The sequence below is a fragment of the Mastigoproctus giganteus genome, chromosome 3, assembly GCF_048544385.1.
Source record: "Mastigoproctus giganteus isolate SK-2022 chromosome 3, ASM4854438v1, whole genome shotgun sequence".
NCBI classification, from domain to species: Eukaryota; Metazoa; Arthropoda; class Arachnida; order Uropygi; family Thelyphonidae; genus Mastigoproctus; species Mastigoproctus giganteus.
In genome coordinates this window covers 206,646,826-206,666,540 of record NC_143577.1, presented here as the reverse complement: position 1 = coordinate 206,666,540, position 19,715 = coordinate 206,646,826, and the positions used below count along the sequence as shown (strand labels likewise).

The following is a 19,715-nucleotide window of genomic DNA, read 5'->3' as shown; positions in this document are numbered from 1 at the left end:
GCAAAAAACAAAACTTGCTGTCATACCTGGAGGCTTGACATCCCAGCTCCAACCACTTGATGTCAGCATTAACAAACCCTTCAAAGCTGCCATGAGAGACGAATGGAACCAATGGATGAAGTCTTCTGGAGACAATTTGACACCAGCAGGAAGAGTGAATAAACCAATTATAGGAGAAGTTTGTACCTGGGTGAAAAGCTCCTGGGATAATATCAAGATTGAGATCATTGTCAAGTCATTTAAGAAGTGCGGCATTTCAAATGCCATAGATGGAACTGAGGATGAGGCAATATATAAAGACAGTGATTCGTCATGAGACACAGATAAGTGTTTTGACAGTGATGAGGAGTTATATGAATTTTATGATGAACAGTTCATCATAAAATTCATATAACTTTAAAATTCATAAAAATTGAGTTCAATAACTTTATGTAATACAATTTTTTTCAAATTTCGGGCCCCAAATTACGGTGTCTTATACATGGGGAAATACGGTACTAAGCAAAGTATATGTGTTCCTTATGCACTTCCTCCACTTTCTTGCATAAATGTGCACAATGCAATAGGATGACACCTAGTAACTCCTGAAGATAAAAAAAAGAACATCTTATGTTCCATAGTTTGGTCCCATGCTGGTTAGTTAGATGTTTGAGGTTTTTTGGCACACTGACATAGCATCCCAGTTCAACTGATCTATTGTATATCATATCTATAAGATGTGCATATTCACAGACAGACCTGCATGTTGTGCATAACAGAATACTAGGAATTTCTCATGGATAAAGTCACCAGTAACTGGTAAATAAAGCTGAGACTGAAAAGGCTTTAAAAATTTCTCAAGTCTCTGTCAATATTTAAGCCCAAACCTCTCCAAAAGATTAACGAGCGGCACCTGCCTCGTAGACATCAAGAAAACTCTACAGATGGAATTTCCTGTTTACAAAAGGTGAAGAAAAAGATTTTACTGATATACAGAGATAATATTGAAAGAATGCAGTCAAAAACAGCATAGTAAAAAAAACTGCACTTTTCTGTTATTTGGTTGCCACTGCTTTTTTCCTCAATCCTTGTATTTTAATAACAACTCTAACTAAAAGGACTTACTTGGCCACCTGAGAGTCCATACTGAAGTGCTAAATAAAAACGTGCAAGATATACAGGAAGTATCTCTTCTCCACTACGCTTGGCACAGAAAAGCCTACATAAAGCACCAATAGCTTCTGCTTGTCCAGCTTCAAAATTTTCTGGTGTTAAATTGGAAGGTATTTCAATAGACTCAGGCATACTAGGAGTGGAATTCTGATTGCTGCTAAGAACTAAAGAGTTTGGTCTACGCACGCTTCCATCTAGTTCTGAGGAAAGGAAAAAAATTCTACAGCTGATAAAAACTACTTAATTCATCCAAAATTCAAAAACATAAGTCATTGAAAAATTTTTATTTCAAGCTGGAATTTAATTAACCTATTTTGATTAGTACACTAAGACACTAACAGCAAAGTATTTGACCAGGGTATGTCTGCCAGAGCCAAAGATTGATGACGCTGTAGAGTGGATATCATCTTTTAAGGGCACAAAAGGTGATATAGTGGTACACGTTGGCACTAATGATATTAAGAGTAGGAGACCGACAGAATTACCTAACAAGTACAGGTCACTGATGAAAAAAAGCCGTGAATTAGGGTTGAATTTGAAAGTGTCTGCAATTCTGCCCAGACGCGATAGGAGGGAGTATATGATGAGAGTCCTGTCGATCAATTCGGCCCTGGAAAGATTGTGCAGGGCTCAAGGGGTAGAATTTTTTTCAGCCTGGTCTGTACTTGTTAACAGGAGAGACTGCTTCTACAGGGATGGGATACACTTAAATACAAAGGGTGCAAGAATGTTTGCTGATGCTATCGAGGCAGTGTTAGGTGGGTCGGAAAACTGCTAGATTGGGGGGATACAAGGACTAATAGATTAACAGTAGCCACTGGCGGAGGAGAAAGTGATTCTTGCACTGCTTCTATTGGAATGAGCAGCAGCCTGGAAAATAAGATGCAGGATATTACAGAGACTGCTGGGAATCATGGGGGTACAAGTAAACACATGGGTTGTGTTAGGGTGGCTAAGAGGAAGAGCAGGTGCATGTATACTTGCGTGTACACCAATGCTAGGAGTTTAGTAAATGAATTTGATGAATTTGAGTTATTGCTCAAAACATCAAAGGCAGATATTGTTGGGATTTCAGAGACGTGGTGTCACACAGATATAAGGAATGCAGAACTGGAATTTGGGGAGTACAATGTCTACAGAAAGGATAGACAGGATGGGAAGGGAGGAGGGGTTAGGCTATTAGTTAAAAAACACATAAAATCCAAGGAAGTGAAGCCAGTCAACATTGCTGGACAGTGCAGTGTCGAGTCAGTTTGGTGTGACATAAGCACTGGGAGATCAAAATTAAGAGTAGGAGTGTGCTATAGGCCTAATGACTCTGATGAGTATAATAAGAAACTGTACAAAGAAATAGAGTGGGCCAGTAAATCAGAGAGTCTTATAATGGGGGATTTTAATTTCCCAGATATTGACTGGAATTTGGGGGCTGGTCACTCACACACTATCAAGGCTTTTCTGGATTTATTGGATGATTGTTTTCTACATCAGCATGTTCGGGAGGCAACTAGAGGGATTAATACTCTTGATTTGATTATCAGTAGTGATTCTTCATGCATTAAGAATCTGCAGATAAATGAACCACTAGGTGGCAGTGATCAGTGTTCTGAAGTGGGATTTACTCAAAGAGCTAACTACCATTAGGGGTAAAGGGAAGGGTTATTGCTTTCGTAAAGGCGACTACGATGGACTGAGACAGTATTTAAATTCTATACAGTGGGATCAACTGATGATGTTACCAACATCAAATTCAAAATGGGAAGCATTCAAAGAACTTATCTTGCAAGCTACTAGGCTTTACATACCAACTACGAAATATTGTTCAAGGTTTAGGCCTAAATGGATGTCAGATGAACTAATGAGGCATATGGCAGAGAAGAAAAATGCATGGGATACATACAAATTAACACGTGACACAGAAGCCTATGATAGATACAAGTTGATCTGTAAACCAAGTTACAATGGAGGTTAGGCAGGCGAAGGCAGATTACTAGAGATCCTTGGCAAGGGATGCAAAGAAAAACAGCAAAGAGTTCTTTACTTATGTAAACTCTAGAAGGAAGGGGATGAATCAGATTGGTCCACTTGATATCGATGGGTCAACTGTTGATGACTCTGCTCAGGTAGCTAACAAACTAAATGAATATTTTGCATCGACATTCACACATGAGGAGTTATTCAGCAAGGGGAATGCCAGAGGTGTATTCAACTCTAGCAGTAAGCTAGAGAATCTTGTAATAACTGAGAGTAAAGTGGAGGAGAAATTGTTGAAGATAAACACAAGAAAGGCACCTGAGGTGGATGGGATCTATCCAGTTATATTAAAGGAGGCAGCAAAGGAAGTAAGCAAACCCTTAGCCATAATTATGAGAACTTCCTTGGACTCAGGGGAGGTACCCATGGACTGGAGATGTGCAAATGTGACCCCAATTCACAAGGGAGGATCAAAGGCTGACACAAGCATTTATAGACCTGTGAGTTTAACTTCTGTTCCAGGAAAATTAATGGAGGCACTGGTTAAAGAAGCACTGCAGGATCATCTAGACAAGACTTCAGTTATAGCTCGGAGACAGCATGGTTTTGTTAAGGGGAAGTCTTGCCTGACCAATTTGATTGGATACTATGATGCAGTCACAAAAGAACTGGATGCAGGGAATAACTTTGATATTATATACTTGGATCTTAGAAAGGCTTTTGATACTGTTGCACATGGAAGACTGCTGCACAAATTGGAGCAGTGTGGCATTGGAGGCAAATTGCTGCTGTGGATAAAGGGGTGGTTGAGGGGGAGAAGACAGAGAGTGGTAATCAATGGACACTGCTCATCGTGGACTAATGTTATTAGTGGAGTCCCTCAGGGTTCAGTATTGGGTCCTTTATTGTCCTCTGTATTTATAAATGATATTGATGATGGTATATCAAGCTTAATGTCCAAGTTTCCAGACGATACGAAGGTTGGCAGGGTTGTCAAGGACACTACTGACACTATGCTGCTGCAACAGGATCTGGCAAGGTTGAGCAGATGGGCTGAGAGGTGGCAAATGAAGTTTAACATTGACAAATGTAAAGTATTACATATGGGAAACAGCAACCCCAGAGCAATGTATGAACTCTGTGGCACTACACTGACAGTGGTAGAGAATGATAGGGACCTGGGGGTGGTTGTGCAGGCAGATATGAAGTTCTCTGAGCAGTGCAGACGGGCTGCAAGAGTAGCTCATGGTGTATTGTCAATGATATATAGGAATTTTTCTAGCAGGGATAAGGAGGTGATTATTCCCTTGTATAAGGCAATGGTCAGGCCTCACCTAGAGTACTGTATACAGACCTGGAGGCCTCATTTCAAGAAGGATGTAGAGCTGCTGGAATGAGTACAGAGAAGAGCAACAAGATTAGTGAATGGAACAAAGGGGTGCTCTTACGAACAAAGGCTTAAGTTTTGCGAATTACAGTGTCTGGAGACTAGGCACCAGCGAGGTGATCTGATAGAGGTGTACAAAGCCTTGAATGGTTTGAGCATGCTCAATGCTGATGGGATTCTTCCTCTTGCTCAGAATAATCACCTGAGAGGGCATACGTTCAAATTGAGGAAAGACAGATGTAGGATAGATGTGCAGAAATTTGCCTTTAGCCAGCAGGTGGTTGGTAGGTGGAACAGACTTCCATCCCTTGTCGTGGAAGTTGATAGCCTAAATAAGTTTAAGGCTTAGCTGGACAGGTATTTCGAACGAACAGAGGGGTGAAGTGGAAGTGGTTATTTTTTATTTATTTTTTTTACTTTATTTTTTTTTGGCTGATGCTGCATAAGCTTGCTTTCTTGCATCAAATGCCTCTACTAATGCTAAGTACATGGCTGCATACAGAATATGGGGTAAGCACACTGCCACAAAAAATGAAAGGGCTATTGTTAACTATTATGCTGAAAAAAAAAAATGGCTCAAATAAAACAGTTACAGTGAACCCTACTATATATGGTGACAATACTAAGTAAACAGAGAAATTCAATTATTTATTTAAAAAAAAACCATCTGTGAGAAATATTTTACATGTTGATATTTTCTTCTATATTACATTGAAACTTCCAAAAATTTTAAAATTAAGAATTAAGACTAAACAATAGCATGATAAAATGGATGACTCTAACCAAGAGCATGATAAAACCTTGAACATCACACATTCCCAAAATCATATTAAGAACTTTTATTTCAAAACAGTGCAAGAGAAATAGACATAAGGGGTGGTTGAGGGGGGAGAAGACAGAGAGTGGTAATCAATGGACACTGCTCATCGTGGACTAATGTTATCAGTGGAGTCCCTCAGGGTTCAGTGTTGGGCCCATTATTGTTTTCTGTATTTATAAATAATACTGATGATGGTATATCTAGCTTAATGTCCAAGTTTGCAGACGACACAAAAGTTGGCAGGGTTGTTAAGGACACTACTGATGCTATGCTGCTGCAACAGGATCTGGAAAGGTTGAGCAGATGGACTGAGAGGTGGCAAATGAAGTTTAACATTGACAAATGTAAAGTACTACATATGGAAAACAGCAACGTTGGCAGGGTTGTTAATGACAGTAATGGCAGTGTGCTACTGCAACAGGATCTAGATAATTTGGGCAGATGGGCTAAGAAGTGGCAACTGAAGTTTAACCTTGACAAATGCAAAGTACTACATATGGGTAGAGGTAACCCCAGAGAAATGTACCAACTGTGTGGTACTACACTTAAGGTGGTAGAAAATGAAAAAGACCTGGGAGTAATTGTGCAGGCAGATATGAAGTTTTCTGAGCAATGCAGACAGGCTGCCAGGGCAGGTCATGGGGTTTTGTCAATGATATATAGGAATTTTGCTAGCAGGGAAAAGGAGGTGATTATCCCTCTGTATAAGGCAATGGTCAGGCCACGCCTTGAGTACTGCGTACAGGTCTGGAGGCCTCATTTTAGGAAGGATGTAGATTTATTTTAGCGTGTACAGAGAAGGGCAACAAGATTGGTGAGGGGAATGAAGGGATCCTCTTATCAAGAGAGGCTTAAGTTCTGCAAATTGCAGTGGCTGGAGACTAGGCACCTGCGCGGTGATTTGATTGAGGTGTATAAGGCCTTGAATGGGTTCAGCACGCTGAATTCTGATGGGATCCTTCCACTTGTTCAGATTACGAACCTAAGGGGGCATAAATTCAAATTAAGAAAGGACAGATGTAGAATAGATGTGCGGAAATTTGCCTTTAGCCAGCGGGTGGTTAATTGCTGGAACAAACTTCCATCTGTCGTTGTGGAAGTTGATAGGTTGAATAAATTTAAGGAGGAACTGAACAGGCATTTGGAGGGAATGGTGTGATTTTTTTTTTTTTTTTTTTTTTTTTGCTGATGCTGCATAAGCTCATACATTTGCTTTCTTGCATCACATGCCACTACTACTACTACTCTTGATCTGATTATCAACAGAATGGTTGTAGCATGTGTTCAGACTGTTTTGGAAGAAAAATTATAGAAGCCAATTCAGAAGAACAGTGCCCATGGAAGTATTATCTATAGAAAAGGCATGCAGCAGAAACAGAATGTCTCTGATACACAGGAAGAGGAGAGACTCTGTTAGAGATGGGTAATTAATTAATCTAACTGCCCACTTTTGAATGGAATCTAGAAGCCTTAGAGAAGTTTTGGGGACACCGCCCCAGATGTGGAAACAATATTACATAGGACAGATTTGCGATTTGTACAGAGCGAATAGTAGTTTGGAAGAAAGGTAGTAACACTGAGAGCAAAAGACAAAACCCATAGGAAGTAATATTTGAAATGTGTTCATGCCAAGAGAGATTAGAAGTCAGGGTCTGCCCCAATGAAGATATATGATCTTGCCTAGAAATCAGAGTGTCATCGAAGATAGGCATAGGAATTCTTTTTGCAACATATAAGACAGGACTGAATTTAAGAAGGACTGAAACCAACTAAGTTATCTTTGCCCCCACTGGAGAACAGCATTTTAGAAATTGGTAATGGATATTCGTGAAGTTGAAGCTGTTTGTGCAGGACAAGATTTCTGAAACTGGAAGGCGGAATGCAATGTGCTATCATCAGCAAAACTAGGAATAGGATTTCTGGTCAATAGAAGAAGGTCATTAATATACAAGGAAAAAGAAGTGAATCTTGGGGAACACCCAATATTCAGTAGATGGCACTGTCTTCTAACTTCTCTACAATTACTAGAGAAGTTAGAAAATAGTGCCATCTACTATCACCTGCAGTCAGAGAGAAAACTGGATACTCAATTATAAATAACAGTTGGAAAACAATAAGGTGGAAGCTTATTAGAAGATATTTATGCCACACACACAAGCGAAAGTCTTTGAAATGTCAAGAGCAACTCCTTGAGTTTCACCAAAATTCTCCACAAATGAGTAACATAAGCCAGAATATCACCAGTAGATTGACAATGATGGAAGCCATATTGGCAATCATTGATCAGATGGAAGGTTTCTAGAAGTTTAAGAGTTCTCAGAAGCCTATGGCAGATATAAACTAGTCTGTAATCAGGTCACAAAGGAGGTTAGGCAGGCGAAGGCAGATTACGAGAAATCTTTGGCAAAAGATGCTAAGAAAAACAACAAGAATTTCTTTACTTATATAAACTCTAAAAGGAAAGGGATGAATCTGATTGGTCCACTTGACCTTGATGGTTCGACTGTTGATGATCCTGCTCAGATAGAAAACAAACTGAATGAGTATTTTGCATCTACATTCACACATGAGGAATTATTAAGGTTTGAAAATGAAGAAGGTTATCAAATTGTAGCAGGATACTTAATGATTTTGTAATAACTGAGAGTAAAGTGGAGGAGAAATTGTTGAAATTAAACATAAGAAAAACACCTGGGGTGGATGGGATCTATCTAGTTATATTAAAGGAGGTGGCAAAGCAACTAAGCAAACTCTTAGTCATAATTATGAGAGCATCCTTGGACTCAGGGGAGGTTCCCACGGACTGGAGATGTGCAAATGTATCGCCAATTCACAAAGGGGGATCGAAGGGTGACATGAGTAATTACAGACCAGTTAGTTTAACTTCTGTTCTGGGTAAAATAATGGAGTCACTGGTTAAAGATGCATTGCAGGATCATCTAGACAAGACTGCAGCAATAATTCAGACACAGCATGGGTTTGTTAAGGGAAAGTCTTGTCTGACAAATTTGATAGGATATTATGATGTGGTTATAAAGGAACTGGATGCAAAAAATAATTTTGATATCATATATTTGGATTTCAGGAGAGCTTTTGACACTGTTGCGCATGAAAGACTATTGTACAAATTGGAGCAGAATGGTATTAAGGATAAGTTGCTACAATGGATAAAAGGATGGTTAAGTGGGAGAAGACAGAGGGTGGTAATCAATGGGTGCTACTCTTCGTGGACTAATGTTATTAGTGGAGTTCCACAGGGTTTGGTGTTGGGTCCACTGTTGTTTTGTATATTTATCAATGATATTGATGAAGGTATATCAGGCTTAATGTCGCATTTTGCAGATGATACAAAGGTTGGCAGGGTTGTTAATGACAGTAATGGCAGTGTGCTACTGCAACAGGATCTAGATAATTTGGGGAGGTGGGCTAAGAAGTGGCAACTTTAACCTTGACAAATGCAAAGTACTGCATATGGGTAGAAGTAACCCCAGAGAAACGTACCAACTGTGTGGTACAACACTTAAGGTGGTAGAAAATGAAAAAGACCTGGGAGTAATTGTGCAGGCAGATATGAAGTTTTCTGAGCAATGCAGAGAGGCTGCCAGGGCAGGTCATAGGGTTTTGTCAATGATATATAGGAATTTTGCTAGCGGGGAAAAGGAGGTGATTATCCCTCTGTATAAGGCAATGGTCAGGCCATGCCTTGAGTACTGCGTACAGATCTGGAGACCTCATTTTAGGAAGGATGTAGATTTACTTGAGTGTGTACAGAGAAGGGCAACAAGATTGGTGAGGGGAATGAACGATAATTGGGTGGGATGGATTTGTCATAGTTTTAGGAGCTGGCTAGATATGACCAAATTTCCTGAATAAAAAAGAGAAAAAAAGATATGAACCAAACACCTTTGAATAAAAAAGAGAAAAAAGAAACACAGAGCAGGAGTAAGTTCAGGTGTACAGGTTTTGAGAATAAATGGAGAAATACCATCAGGAACTGAAGCTTTCTTAGTCTCAAAATTATTCAAAATCCTACTGACATCCTTTTGACAGAAGACTGCAGAAGGCACTGAATGGAGTGTACCGGAAATTGCAGGAGGTGGTTTACCAAGATCATCAATACAAGAGTTGAAAGGAAAAGTAGGATGCCAGCAGATCAGATTCTTTTTTGGCTGAAATGGCAATAGAACCATCTAGTTTAGACAGAGGTGGAAAAAGAGATCGGCAAAAGTTGCAAGCAATAGTCATTGGCAGGAGACCAGAATGCTCGACTACTATTTGGACAAGAAGCAAGGTTTTTTACTCTTAACCTGTTTGAAATCTAGTTTTGACTGATTAATAACTGCTTTACAGTTTTTGCAAGCTTTGGTGTAGGCAGAAAATGAACCTGGAGATTTGTTGCATATCGCAAGCCAATTGCGATATGCAACATTCTTCTCTTGAACAGCCTTAGCATGTTTACTGGAAAACCAAGGTTTCACTGACACGATCTGAGAAAAAGTTCAAATTAGAAGATCTGAAATACTAATCCAACCAATGAAACGAAATCTTGCAGATCACTCCATTTTGCATTTTTGCAATGCCAAACAATGTGAAGTTGAGAATAGCCAGAAGAGAAAGACTCCATTGGAGAAGAGACTATCACCGAGTTGGGATCTGCGGTGCCCAGAGGACCAGTCACCTTGACTGTGTACTTAGAAGTGGTTTGTGAGAAAAAGAGGGAATAATACTCTTGATCTGATTATCAACAGTCATTCTTTATGCATTAAGAATCTACAGATAAAGGAACCATTAGTTGGCAGTGATCACAGTGTGCTGATGTGGGATTTGCTCAATGATGTAACATTAATCAGAAGTAAAGGTAAGGGTTTTGCTTTCGTACAGGTGACTACAGTGGTCTGAGACAGTTTTTAAATTCTATACAGTGGGACTAACAGATGATGTTACCAACAGCAAATTATAAATGGAAGCATTCAAGAAATTAATCTTGGAAGCTACTAGACTTTTCATACAATATCAGAAATACCATTCAAGATTTAGGCCTAAATGGATGTCAGATGAACTAATTAGACTCATGGCAGAGAAGAAATATGCATTGGATGCATATAAATTTTCAGGTGACACACCAGCCTACGGTAGATATAAACTGGTCTGAAATCAAACTACAAAGGAGTTTAACAAACTGAATGAGTATTTTGCATCTACATTCACACATAAAGAGTTATTCAGGGAGGGGAATGCCACGGGTTTATCAAACTCTGGCAGGGAGTTAAATGATTTTGTAATAACTGAAGGCAAAGTGGAGGAGAAATTGTCGAAGCTAAACAAAAGAAAGGCACCTGGGGTCGATGGGATCTATCCAGTTATATTAAAGGAGGCAGCAAAGGAATTAAGCAAACCCTCAGCCATAATGAGAGCTTCCTTAGACTCACGCGAGGACCCCATTGACTGGAGATGTGCAAATGTTCTCCCCAATTCACAAAGGGTTACAAGAGCAATTACAAACCTGTCAGCTTAACATCTGTTCTGGGAAAAATAATGGAGGCACCGGTTAAATAAGCACAGCAGTATCATCTAGACAAGACTGCAGTTATAGTTCAAACACAGCATGGGTTTGTTAAAGGGAAATCTTGTCTGACCAATTTGATTGGATACTATGACGTGGTCACAAAGGAACTGGATGCAAAAAATAATTTTGATATCATATACTTGGATTTTAGAAAAAACTTTCGATAATGTTGCACATTAGCATTAGCATTAGTAGAGCCATTTGATGCAAGAAAGCAAGCTTATGCAGCATCAGCCAAAAAAAAAAAAAAAAAAAAACCCACTTCCACTTCACCCCTCTATTCGTTCAAAATACCTGTCCAGCTGAGCCTTAAACTTATTTAGGCTATCAACCTCCACCACAAGGGATGAAAGTCTGTTCCACCAACCAACCACCCGCTGGCTAAAGGCAAATTTCCACACGTCTATCCTACATCTGTCTTTCCTCAATTTGAATTTATGCCCTCTCAGGTGATTTTTCTGACCTAGAGGAAGAATCCCATCAGCATGGAACACTACTGCACAAATTGCAGCAGTATGGCATTAAGGGCATATTGCTGCTATTGATAAAGGGATGGTTGAGTGGGAGAAGACAGAGAGTGTTAATCAATGGACACTGCTCTTCATGGATGAATGCTATTAGTGGGGTTCCCAAGGGCCAATTGTAATTGTCTGGATTTATTAATGATATTGATGAAGATGTATCATGCTTAATGTCCAAGTCTGCAGATGATATGAAGGCTGGCGGGTTTGTTAATGACAGTAAGGACAGTACACTACTGCAACAGATCTGGAAAAGTTGAGCAGATGGGCTGTGAGGTGGCAACTGAAGTTTAACATTGATAAATGTAAAGTACTGCATATGGGTAGGAATAACCCCAGAGTAATGTACTAACTGTATAGTACTACACTCAGGATAGTGGAGAATCAAAAAGATCTGGGGGTTATTGTGCAGTCATATATGAAATTTTCTGACTAGTGCAGATGAGCTGCAAAAATAGCTCATGGTGTCTTGTCAATGATATACAGGAATTTTTCTAGCAGGGATAAAGAGCCATTATCCTCCTTGTATAAGGCAATGGTTAGGCCATACATTGAGTACTGAATACAGGTCTTGAGGCCTCATTTTAGGAAGGATGTAGAGCTGCTGGAACAACAGCACAGAGAAGGGCAACTAGATTGGTGAAGGGAACAAAGGGTTGTCTTACAAAGAAAGGCTAAAGTTCTGCAAATTGCAGTGCCTGAGGACTAGGCACCTGCGAGGTTACCTGGTTGAGGTGTAAGGCCTTGAATGGGTTGAGCACGCTGAATTCTGATGGGATTCTTCCTCTTGCCCAGACTACCTGAGGGAACATAAATTCAAATTGAGGAAAGACAGTTGTAGTACAGATGTGCAGAAATTTGCCTTTGGCCAGCAGGTGGTTGATTGCTGGAACAAAACTTCCACTGTCATTGTGGAAGTTACGACTTAAATAAATTGAAGGAAGAACTAGACAAAAATTTGGAGTAAATGGAAAGGTAGGGTTTTTTTTTTGACTGATGCTGTATAAGCTTGCTGTCTTGCATCATATACCTCTACTAATGCTAAACATCAAGCATGTTGGCTGGGTGGTTCAATTGTGTGGTATTCTGGTACGTAGATAAACAACCTTTGCAAGGTCATAAGTAATCGTAAAAGCTTTAGCATTTCAACCAGCTGTTTCCATGTGACTAGAAAATGGAAGCCAGCTGGAGTTGGGAACATTAAAATCACAAATGAAAATTACCTCACTTTTAGGAAATTTGGACTGGAAAGAGTCAAGTTTCAAAGAGAGGAAGTCAAATAAAGAGTTCCAAATGATTAGCATTGTCAAAGGCACATGATGCAAGAAAGCAAGCTCATATTGCATCAGCCAAAAAAAAAAAAACCCGTATTTCACCCATCCACTAGCTCCAAATGTTTGTCAAGTTAAGCTATCAACTTCTACAACAGATGGAACTTTGTTCCAGCAATCAACCACCTGCTGGCTAAATTCAAACTTCCACACATCTATCCTACAACCATATTTCCTCAATTTGAATTTATGCCCTCTCAGGCGATTATTCTGAGCAAGAGGAAGAATCTCATCAGCATTGAGCATGCTCAAACCATTTAAGGCTTTATACACCTCAATCAGATCACCTCGCAGGTGCCTAGTCTCCAGACACTAATTTCCAAAATTTAAGCCTTTCTTCGTCAAAGCAACCCTTTTTTCCATTCACTAATCTTGTTGCCCTTCTATGTACTCATTCCAACAGTTCTACATCCTTCTTAAAATGAGGCCTCCAGACCTCTATACAGTACTCAAGGTGTGGCCTGACCACTGCCTTATACAAGGGGATAATCACCTCCTTATCCCTGCTAGAAAAATTCCTGTATATCATTGACAAGACACCATGAGCTACTCTTGCAAGCCGCCGCTGCACTGATCAGAAAACTTCATATCTGCCTGCATAATTACCCCTAGGTCCTTTTCATTCTCTACCACTGTCAGTGTGGTACCACAGAGTTGATAGGTTACTCTGGGATTACTGCATCCTACATGTAGAGGTGGCAAATGAAGTTTAACATTTGTCAATGTTAAACTTCATTTGCCACCTCTCAGTCCATCTGCTCAACTTTTATAGATCCTGTTGCAGCAGTGTACTGTCATTAGTGTCATTAACAACCCTGCCAACCTTCGTATCGTCTGCAAACTTGGACATTAAGCTTGATATACCATCATCAATATCATTTATAAATACAGAAAACAACAATGGACCCAACACTGAACCCTGAGGGACTCCACTAATAACATTAGTCCTCGAAGAGCAGTGTCCATTGATTACCACTCTGTCTTCTCCCACTCAACCATCCCGTTATCCATAGCAGCAATTTGCCTCCAATGCCACACTGCTCAAATTTTTGCAGCAGTCTTCCATGTTCCCTGACGTTGTAGAGCAGATATCATCTTTTAAGGGCACAAAAGTTGATATAGTTGTACACATTGGCACTAATGATATTAAGAGTAGGAGACCGGCAGAATTACTTAACAAGTACAGGTCACTGTTGAAAAAAAGTCGTGGATTACGGTTGAATTTGAAAGTGTCTGCAATTCTGCCCAGACATGATAGAAGTGAGTATAAATACAGATAAGAGCCCTGTCAATCAATTCGGCCCTGGAAAGATTGTGGAAGGCTCAAAGGGTAGAATTTTTTTCAGCCTGGTCTGTACTTGTTAACCGGAGAGATTGCTTCTACAGGGATGGGATACACTTAAATAGAAAGGGTGCAAGAATATTTTCTGATGTTATCGAGGCAGTGTTAGATGGGTTGGAAAACTGCTAGCTTGGGGGGATACAAGGACTAATAGATTAACAGTAGCCACTGGCAGAGGTAAAAGTGATTCTTGCACTGCTTCTATTGGAATGAGCAGCAGCCTGGAAAACAAGATGCAGGATATTTCAGAGACTGCTGGGAGTCATTGCAGTACAAGTAAACACATGGGTTGTGTTAGGGTAGCTAAGAATAGGAACAGGTGCATGTATACTTGCATATACACCAATGCTAGGAATTTGGTAAATAAATTTGATGAATTTGAGGTATTGCTCAAAGCATCAAAGGCTGATACTGTTGGGATACAAGACACTGTAGCAGATACTGTTGGGATATTGGAGGACCCCCCCCCCAGCACCATTTGAGCAAGAAACACTATACACTATGTCCTTTTTGTACATCCCATATTCAAATTCTGCATCCTTTATATCTGACAGCACGTCTGATATCCCAACAATATCCACATTTGGTGTCTTGACCAGCACTTCAATTTATTTATTATGTTCCTAGCATTGGTGTACATGCAAATATACATTACCTATTCTTACTCTTAGTTACCCTCATATAGCCCATGTATTTACTTGTTCCATGATGACTCCCAGAAGTCCTTGAAATCTCCAACATCTTGATTTCCAGGCTGCTGCTCATTCTAATAGAAGCAGTGTAAAAATCACTTTCACCTCTGCTTGCAGTTACTATTAATCTATTACTTTGTGTATCCCCTAGGCTAGTAGTTTTTCAACCTACTCGATAGCATCAGCTATATTCCTGTGCCATTTATATTTAAGTGTATTCCATTCCTATAAAAGCAGTCTCTCCTGTTAACCAGCACAAACCACACTGAGAAAAATTCTACCCCACGAGCCTTGCACAATCTCTCCAGGACTGAACTGACTGACAAGGCTCTCATCATGTACTACCTCCCATCATGTCTCGGCAGAATTGACAACACTTTCAAATTTAACCCTAACTCGCGACTTTTTCTTAACATTGCACTGTACTTGTTAAGCAAGTCTGCAGATCTCCTACTCTTAGTGTCATTAATCCCAACGTGTACAACAATATCAATTTTTGTGCACTTAAAAGATGATATCTGCTCTCCAACTTCATCAACCAGGGGCCAGGGAGTGTTTAGCCCCTGACAGATATACCCTGGTCCTATTCCACCTATCCTTTTTGCACAATAAATTTCCCGTTTGCCTGACAGATATACCCTGGTCCTATTCCACCTATCCTTTTTGCACAATAAATTTCCCGTTTGCCTGACAATATAGTCACTGACAACAACTAGCTCTTGTAGGACCAGCGCATTCTGCCATGGAGATCACCACTGTGTTGCCTGATAATCAAGTGGAAGCTCTGACATGATGTAGGCAGCTGAGAGCTTGATGCCCTGCCCAATTTAAATCCTTTGGGGGCATCCACCCTGTTCTTCAAGCTCTCATAAAGGCCCATAGCAATGCTGAGTTCGTGCCTAATAATCCCACACTCCTTACATCAAACATGCAGAGAGACATCCCCCTTGGCAATATCATCTCTCATTCCAGATAGATCCACAAACATCAAACAAGAGCACATTTCATAAAGCCGTGATTTGGAAGACAACCTTCCACCCCCCCACCCCCCTCAGTTCTCCCTCGAGCCACAACATTCCTACTGCCTTGAGCCCTTTGATTTGCTGCTCTGGTCTGTAGCATGATTTCTGTTCAAATTATATAATTAAAAATACTACCCTAAACTAATATACTTAATGCAGTAATAACACTATGCACCAGTTATGCTATGAAGTTTACGTTATTAAATACAGTGGAACTTCTCTATTACGAACTTCTATTTAACGAATTTCTCTATATTACGAATTTTTTCGCAAAACATTACACCTTGAAACAAAATTACATGTAAAATTACCCCATATAACGAAGTGTTAGTCTCTCTCTAATGAATTTTTAAAAAAATTAGTAAAAGCATTTTTGAAGATTTTCAAGCATTTACTGCTAAACAGCCGCTCAAATATACTGCCTCCTTCTTTCCGAAATTGCGCATTAGCATCTGGAATTAAATAATCATCCTTATGTTTTCTTAAGTGGTTGTAAACTTTACAATAAATAGGGTAGATTTGTAAATTGATGTTAGCTCAGGGGAAAACGAAATTCGCTACGGTAAACCTTTAGCATGCTGCTACGGCAGCAATACACAGAATGCTACCATAGTCGGTTTTAGTAATGCCTACTGAGTGACATTGCGCTTCTCACCTCAATTGTATCACGTGACCTGCATGTCAATCATTATATGATATGTCCATTCTCATCTAACTGGACTTCCAGTAGATGTTTTTCATCAATTTTTTTTTTTTTTTATTTTGTTCGTCATCAATCACATAGGCTATATGCACTTGTATTTTTTTTTTTTTTTTTTTTCTGAAAAGTAACATACAGCATACGTTAATCATAAATTTTCTTTTATGTATATATGAATGAAAGCAGAATAAAAGAAATTCACAAAGTCCTATATTTCTTCAAAGTGAGTGATACTGTTGAATTGGCAAGTGAACGTCACTGAGTAGGCGGTACTAACAATTCACTATATGGCCAGCGCAGCGAAGTTTGCGGTGTATGTATCGGCAATAGCTGCAGTCTAGTAATTTTTAAAATTGCGAAAACAATGTCGAAGAGAAAGTGTTTAAGTATTAATGATAAAGCAAAGATTGTTATGATATTGACCAGGGTTTTAAGAAAAAAGATGTTGTAGAGAAATATGGCATATCTGCAAGCAGTTTATCTATGATTTTAAAAAAAATCGAGAATCAATTTTAAATGCAACTGAAAGAGGAGCAGACAAGAAGCGAATTAAGTTGTGTATATACAAAGATGTTGGTAAAGCTGTTCTAAAATGGGTGGAAATGATACATGAAAAGAATATCCCAATATCGGGCCTAATAATTAAAGCAACAAGCTCTGAAATTTGCACAGTCCTTGGACATACAGAATTTAATGCAAGCACTGGGTGGCTAGATAAATTTAAGAAGCGCCACAGAATTGCGGAAAAGGTTATTTGTGGAGAAAGTGTTAATGTAAGCGAATAAGATTGCAACAGTTGGAGGAACAATACCTTAAAGAAGATTTTGGAAGAAAATGAGCATAAGGATGTTTTTAATGCTGACGAAATGGGTTTATTCTTTAAATGTTTACTGAATAGAACACTTGCTTTTAAGGATGATAAATGTTTTGGTGGAAAATAACGCAAAAAAAGAATCACTGTATTCATTGGAACAAATATGACAGGAAGTGAAAAATTAAGACTTTTAGTCATCAGAATATCAAAAACCCAAGATGTTTTAGAGGCACAAAATCTTTAGAAGTTGACTACACCTTTTAATAAAAAAGCATGGATGACAAGTGATATTTTTGAAGAATGAATATTAAAACTAGACAAGTGTATGAAAAAAGGAAAATCATGTTAGTAACTGACAACTGCCCTGCACATGCTGCCAGTATTTCTGCAAAACTTAAAAGTGTGAAGTTGTTTTTACCACCAAACGTAACGTCAAAACTCCAGCCAATGGACCAAGGCATTATTAAAAATTTTAAATTTCATTATCGAAAGAGAATAATAATGAAGATTGTCAATGCATTATCAGAAAATAGAAACTTGGAGGTTACAATTAACCTTAGAGATTGCATCTCTGAACTGGCAAAAGTTTGAACAAACGATGTCACTGAATACACTATTCAAAATTGTTTTTTGAAAGCAAGATTTGCGCTGAATACAGAAGTCGAACGACTGGACGAACAAGATGAACTGCCCCTTTCACAACTGAAAAACTTTTGGACATTTCTAGAATCGTCTGGAAACATCAAAAATGAAATAACACTGGATAGTTATGTTTATATAGATCATAGCAGAACATCCAAATGAAGATGAAATACTGCTGAACAGTGTTAGATGCGACCTTCGTTAGATGCAAGCCTTCGTGAAAGCTTGCATGAGAAGCATGCAAAAGTTCAATGAAATTTACCGGTAAAAGTACTTTGGCGTAACAGCATTTGTATTGTTACTCGCTCAGTAAACAGATGGTGGGTGTTATTGGTCTGGAGTAGAAGTTGAATCCCACGGGAGCTTGAAACCCTCCCGAAGTGGAGGGGGGTAACCTGACCTTTTTTCTTTAGAATCACTAATTGAATTAACTAACTGAATCACGAACAGAGTCATATTGGAAGTTCTGGCATTGTAAAAAAAGTTCGCCGATAAACTTTTTCGAAAATTGCTGTGCTTCTTGCATGGGCTTCCTTTGCCTTTTTTTTTCTTAATAAAAAATTTATCCACTAGCCCACCAGTGATTCTAAAGAAAAAAAGTCAGGTTACCCCCTCCACTTCGGGAGGGCTTCAATCTCCCATGGGATTCAATTTCTACTCCTGACCGATAACATTCAACGTCTGTTTACCAAGCGAGCAACAATACAAATGTCGTTATGGCAAAGTACTTTTACCGGTAAATTTCATCTAACTTTTGCATGCTTCTCATGTAGGCTTTCTTTACCTTCGCCGATACTGCATATGGATAGCAGTAATCCAGGAATAACATATTACCTGTGTGGTACCACACTCAAGATAGTAGAGAACGAAAAAAGACCTGGAGGTAATTATGCAGTCAGACACGAAGTTCTCTGAGAAATACAGATGGGCTGCCAGGACAGCTCATGGGGTTTTGTCAATGATATACAGGAATTTTGCTGACAAGTAAAAGGAGGTAATTATTATTCTGTATAAGATAATGGTTAAGCCACATTTTGTATACTACATAGAGGGGCCCCAGAAGCCTCATTTTAGGCAGGATGTGGATCTGCTAGAACATGTGCAGTAAAGAGAAATGAGGTTAGTAAGGGGAAAACAGAAAGAAGACCAGAGAAGAAGAAATAAAATACCAGTTTTGCAAATTACAGCATCTGAAACTAGGCACCTGCAAGGAAATCTGACTGAGGTGTTTAAGTCTCTAAATGGATTGAGTAGGCTAAATGTTGATAGCATCCTTTCTCTGGCTAACAAACTCACATGGGTGGGGGCAGAAATTTAATACAGGAAAGATGGTTGCAGGATAGAGGTGTGAGAATTTGCTTTCAGCCTGAGGATAGATGATTGTTGGAACAAACCTCCATCTGGTACTGTTTGAATAACACTAAGGAAGATTTAGTCAGATTATTAAAGAGGATGAACAGGTGATGTGGTTTTTTTTGCTGATGCTGTATAAGCTTACTTCCTTGCACCAAATACCAATATTGTCTCAAGACTTTGAGACACACAAAGCTGAAGTTTTCTGATCTATAGGAATGCTTCTTTATATCAGTAACTAACTTTTACACCTTTTCCAGTATATCCACATTCTCCCTGAAATGATTACTCCAAAACTGTATGCAATGCTTGAGATGTGTTCTAACTATAAAATTAACCTTTTATGGTTAGGCTGAAAGAACTTCGTGTTAGACTGCACAATTACTCCTATGCATTTTTAAC

At 39.2% G+C, this 19,715-nt stretch overlaps 1 protein-coding gene across 1 annotated transcript in view; it reads right to left on the bottom strand.

Annotated features, from left to right (window-relative positions):
• LOC150088630 (ral GTPase-activating protein subunit beta) overlaps window positions 1-19,715 on the bottom strand; it is a 522,786-nt gene that overhangs the window by 441,453 nt on the left and 61,618 nt on the right. The window contains exon 9 of the mRNA XM_090369596.1: window positions 1,105-1,352. Within this exon, the coding sequence (XP_090225722.1) occupies window positions 1,105-1,352 (248 nt within the window). The remainder of the gene's footprint in view (window positions 1-1,104; window positions 1,353-19,715) is intronic.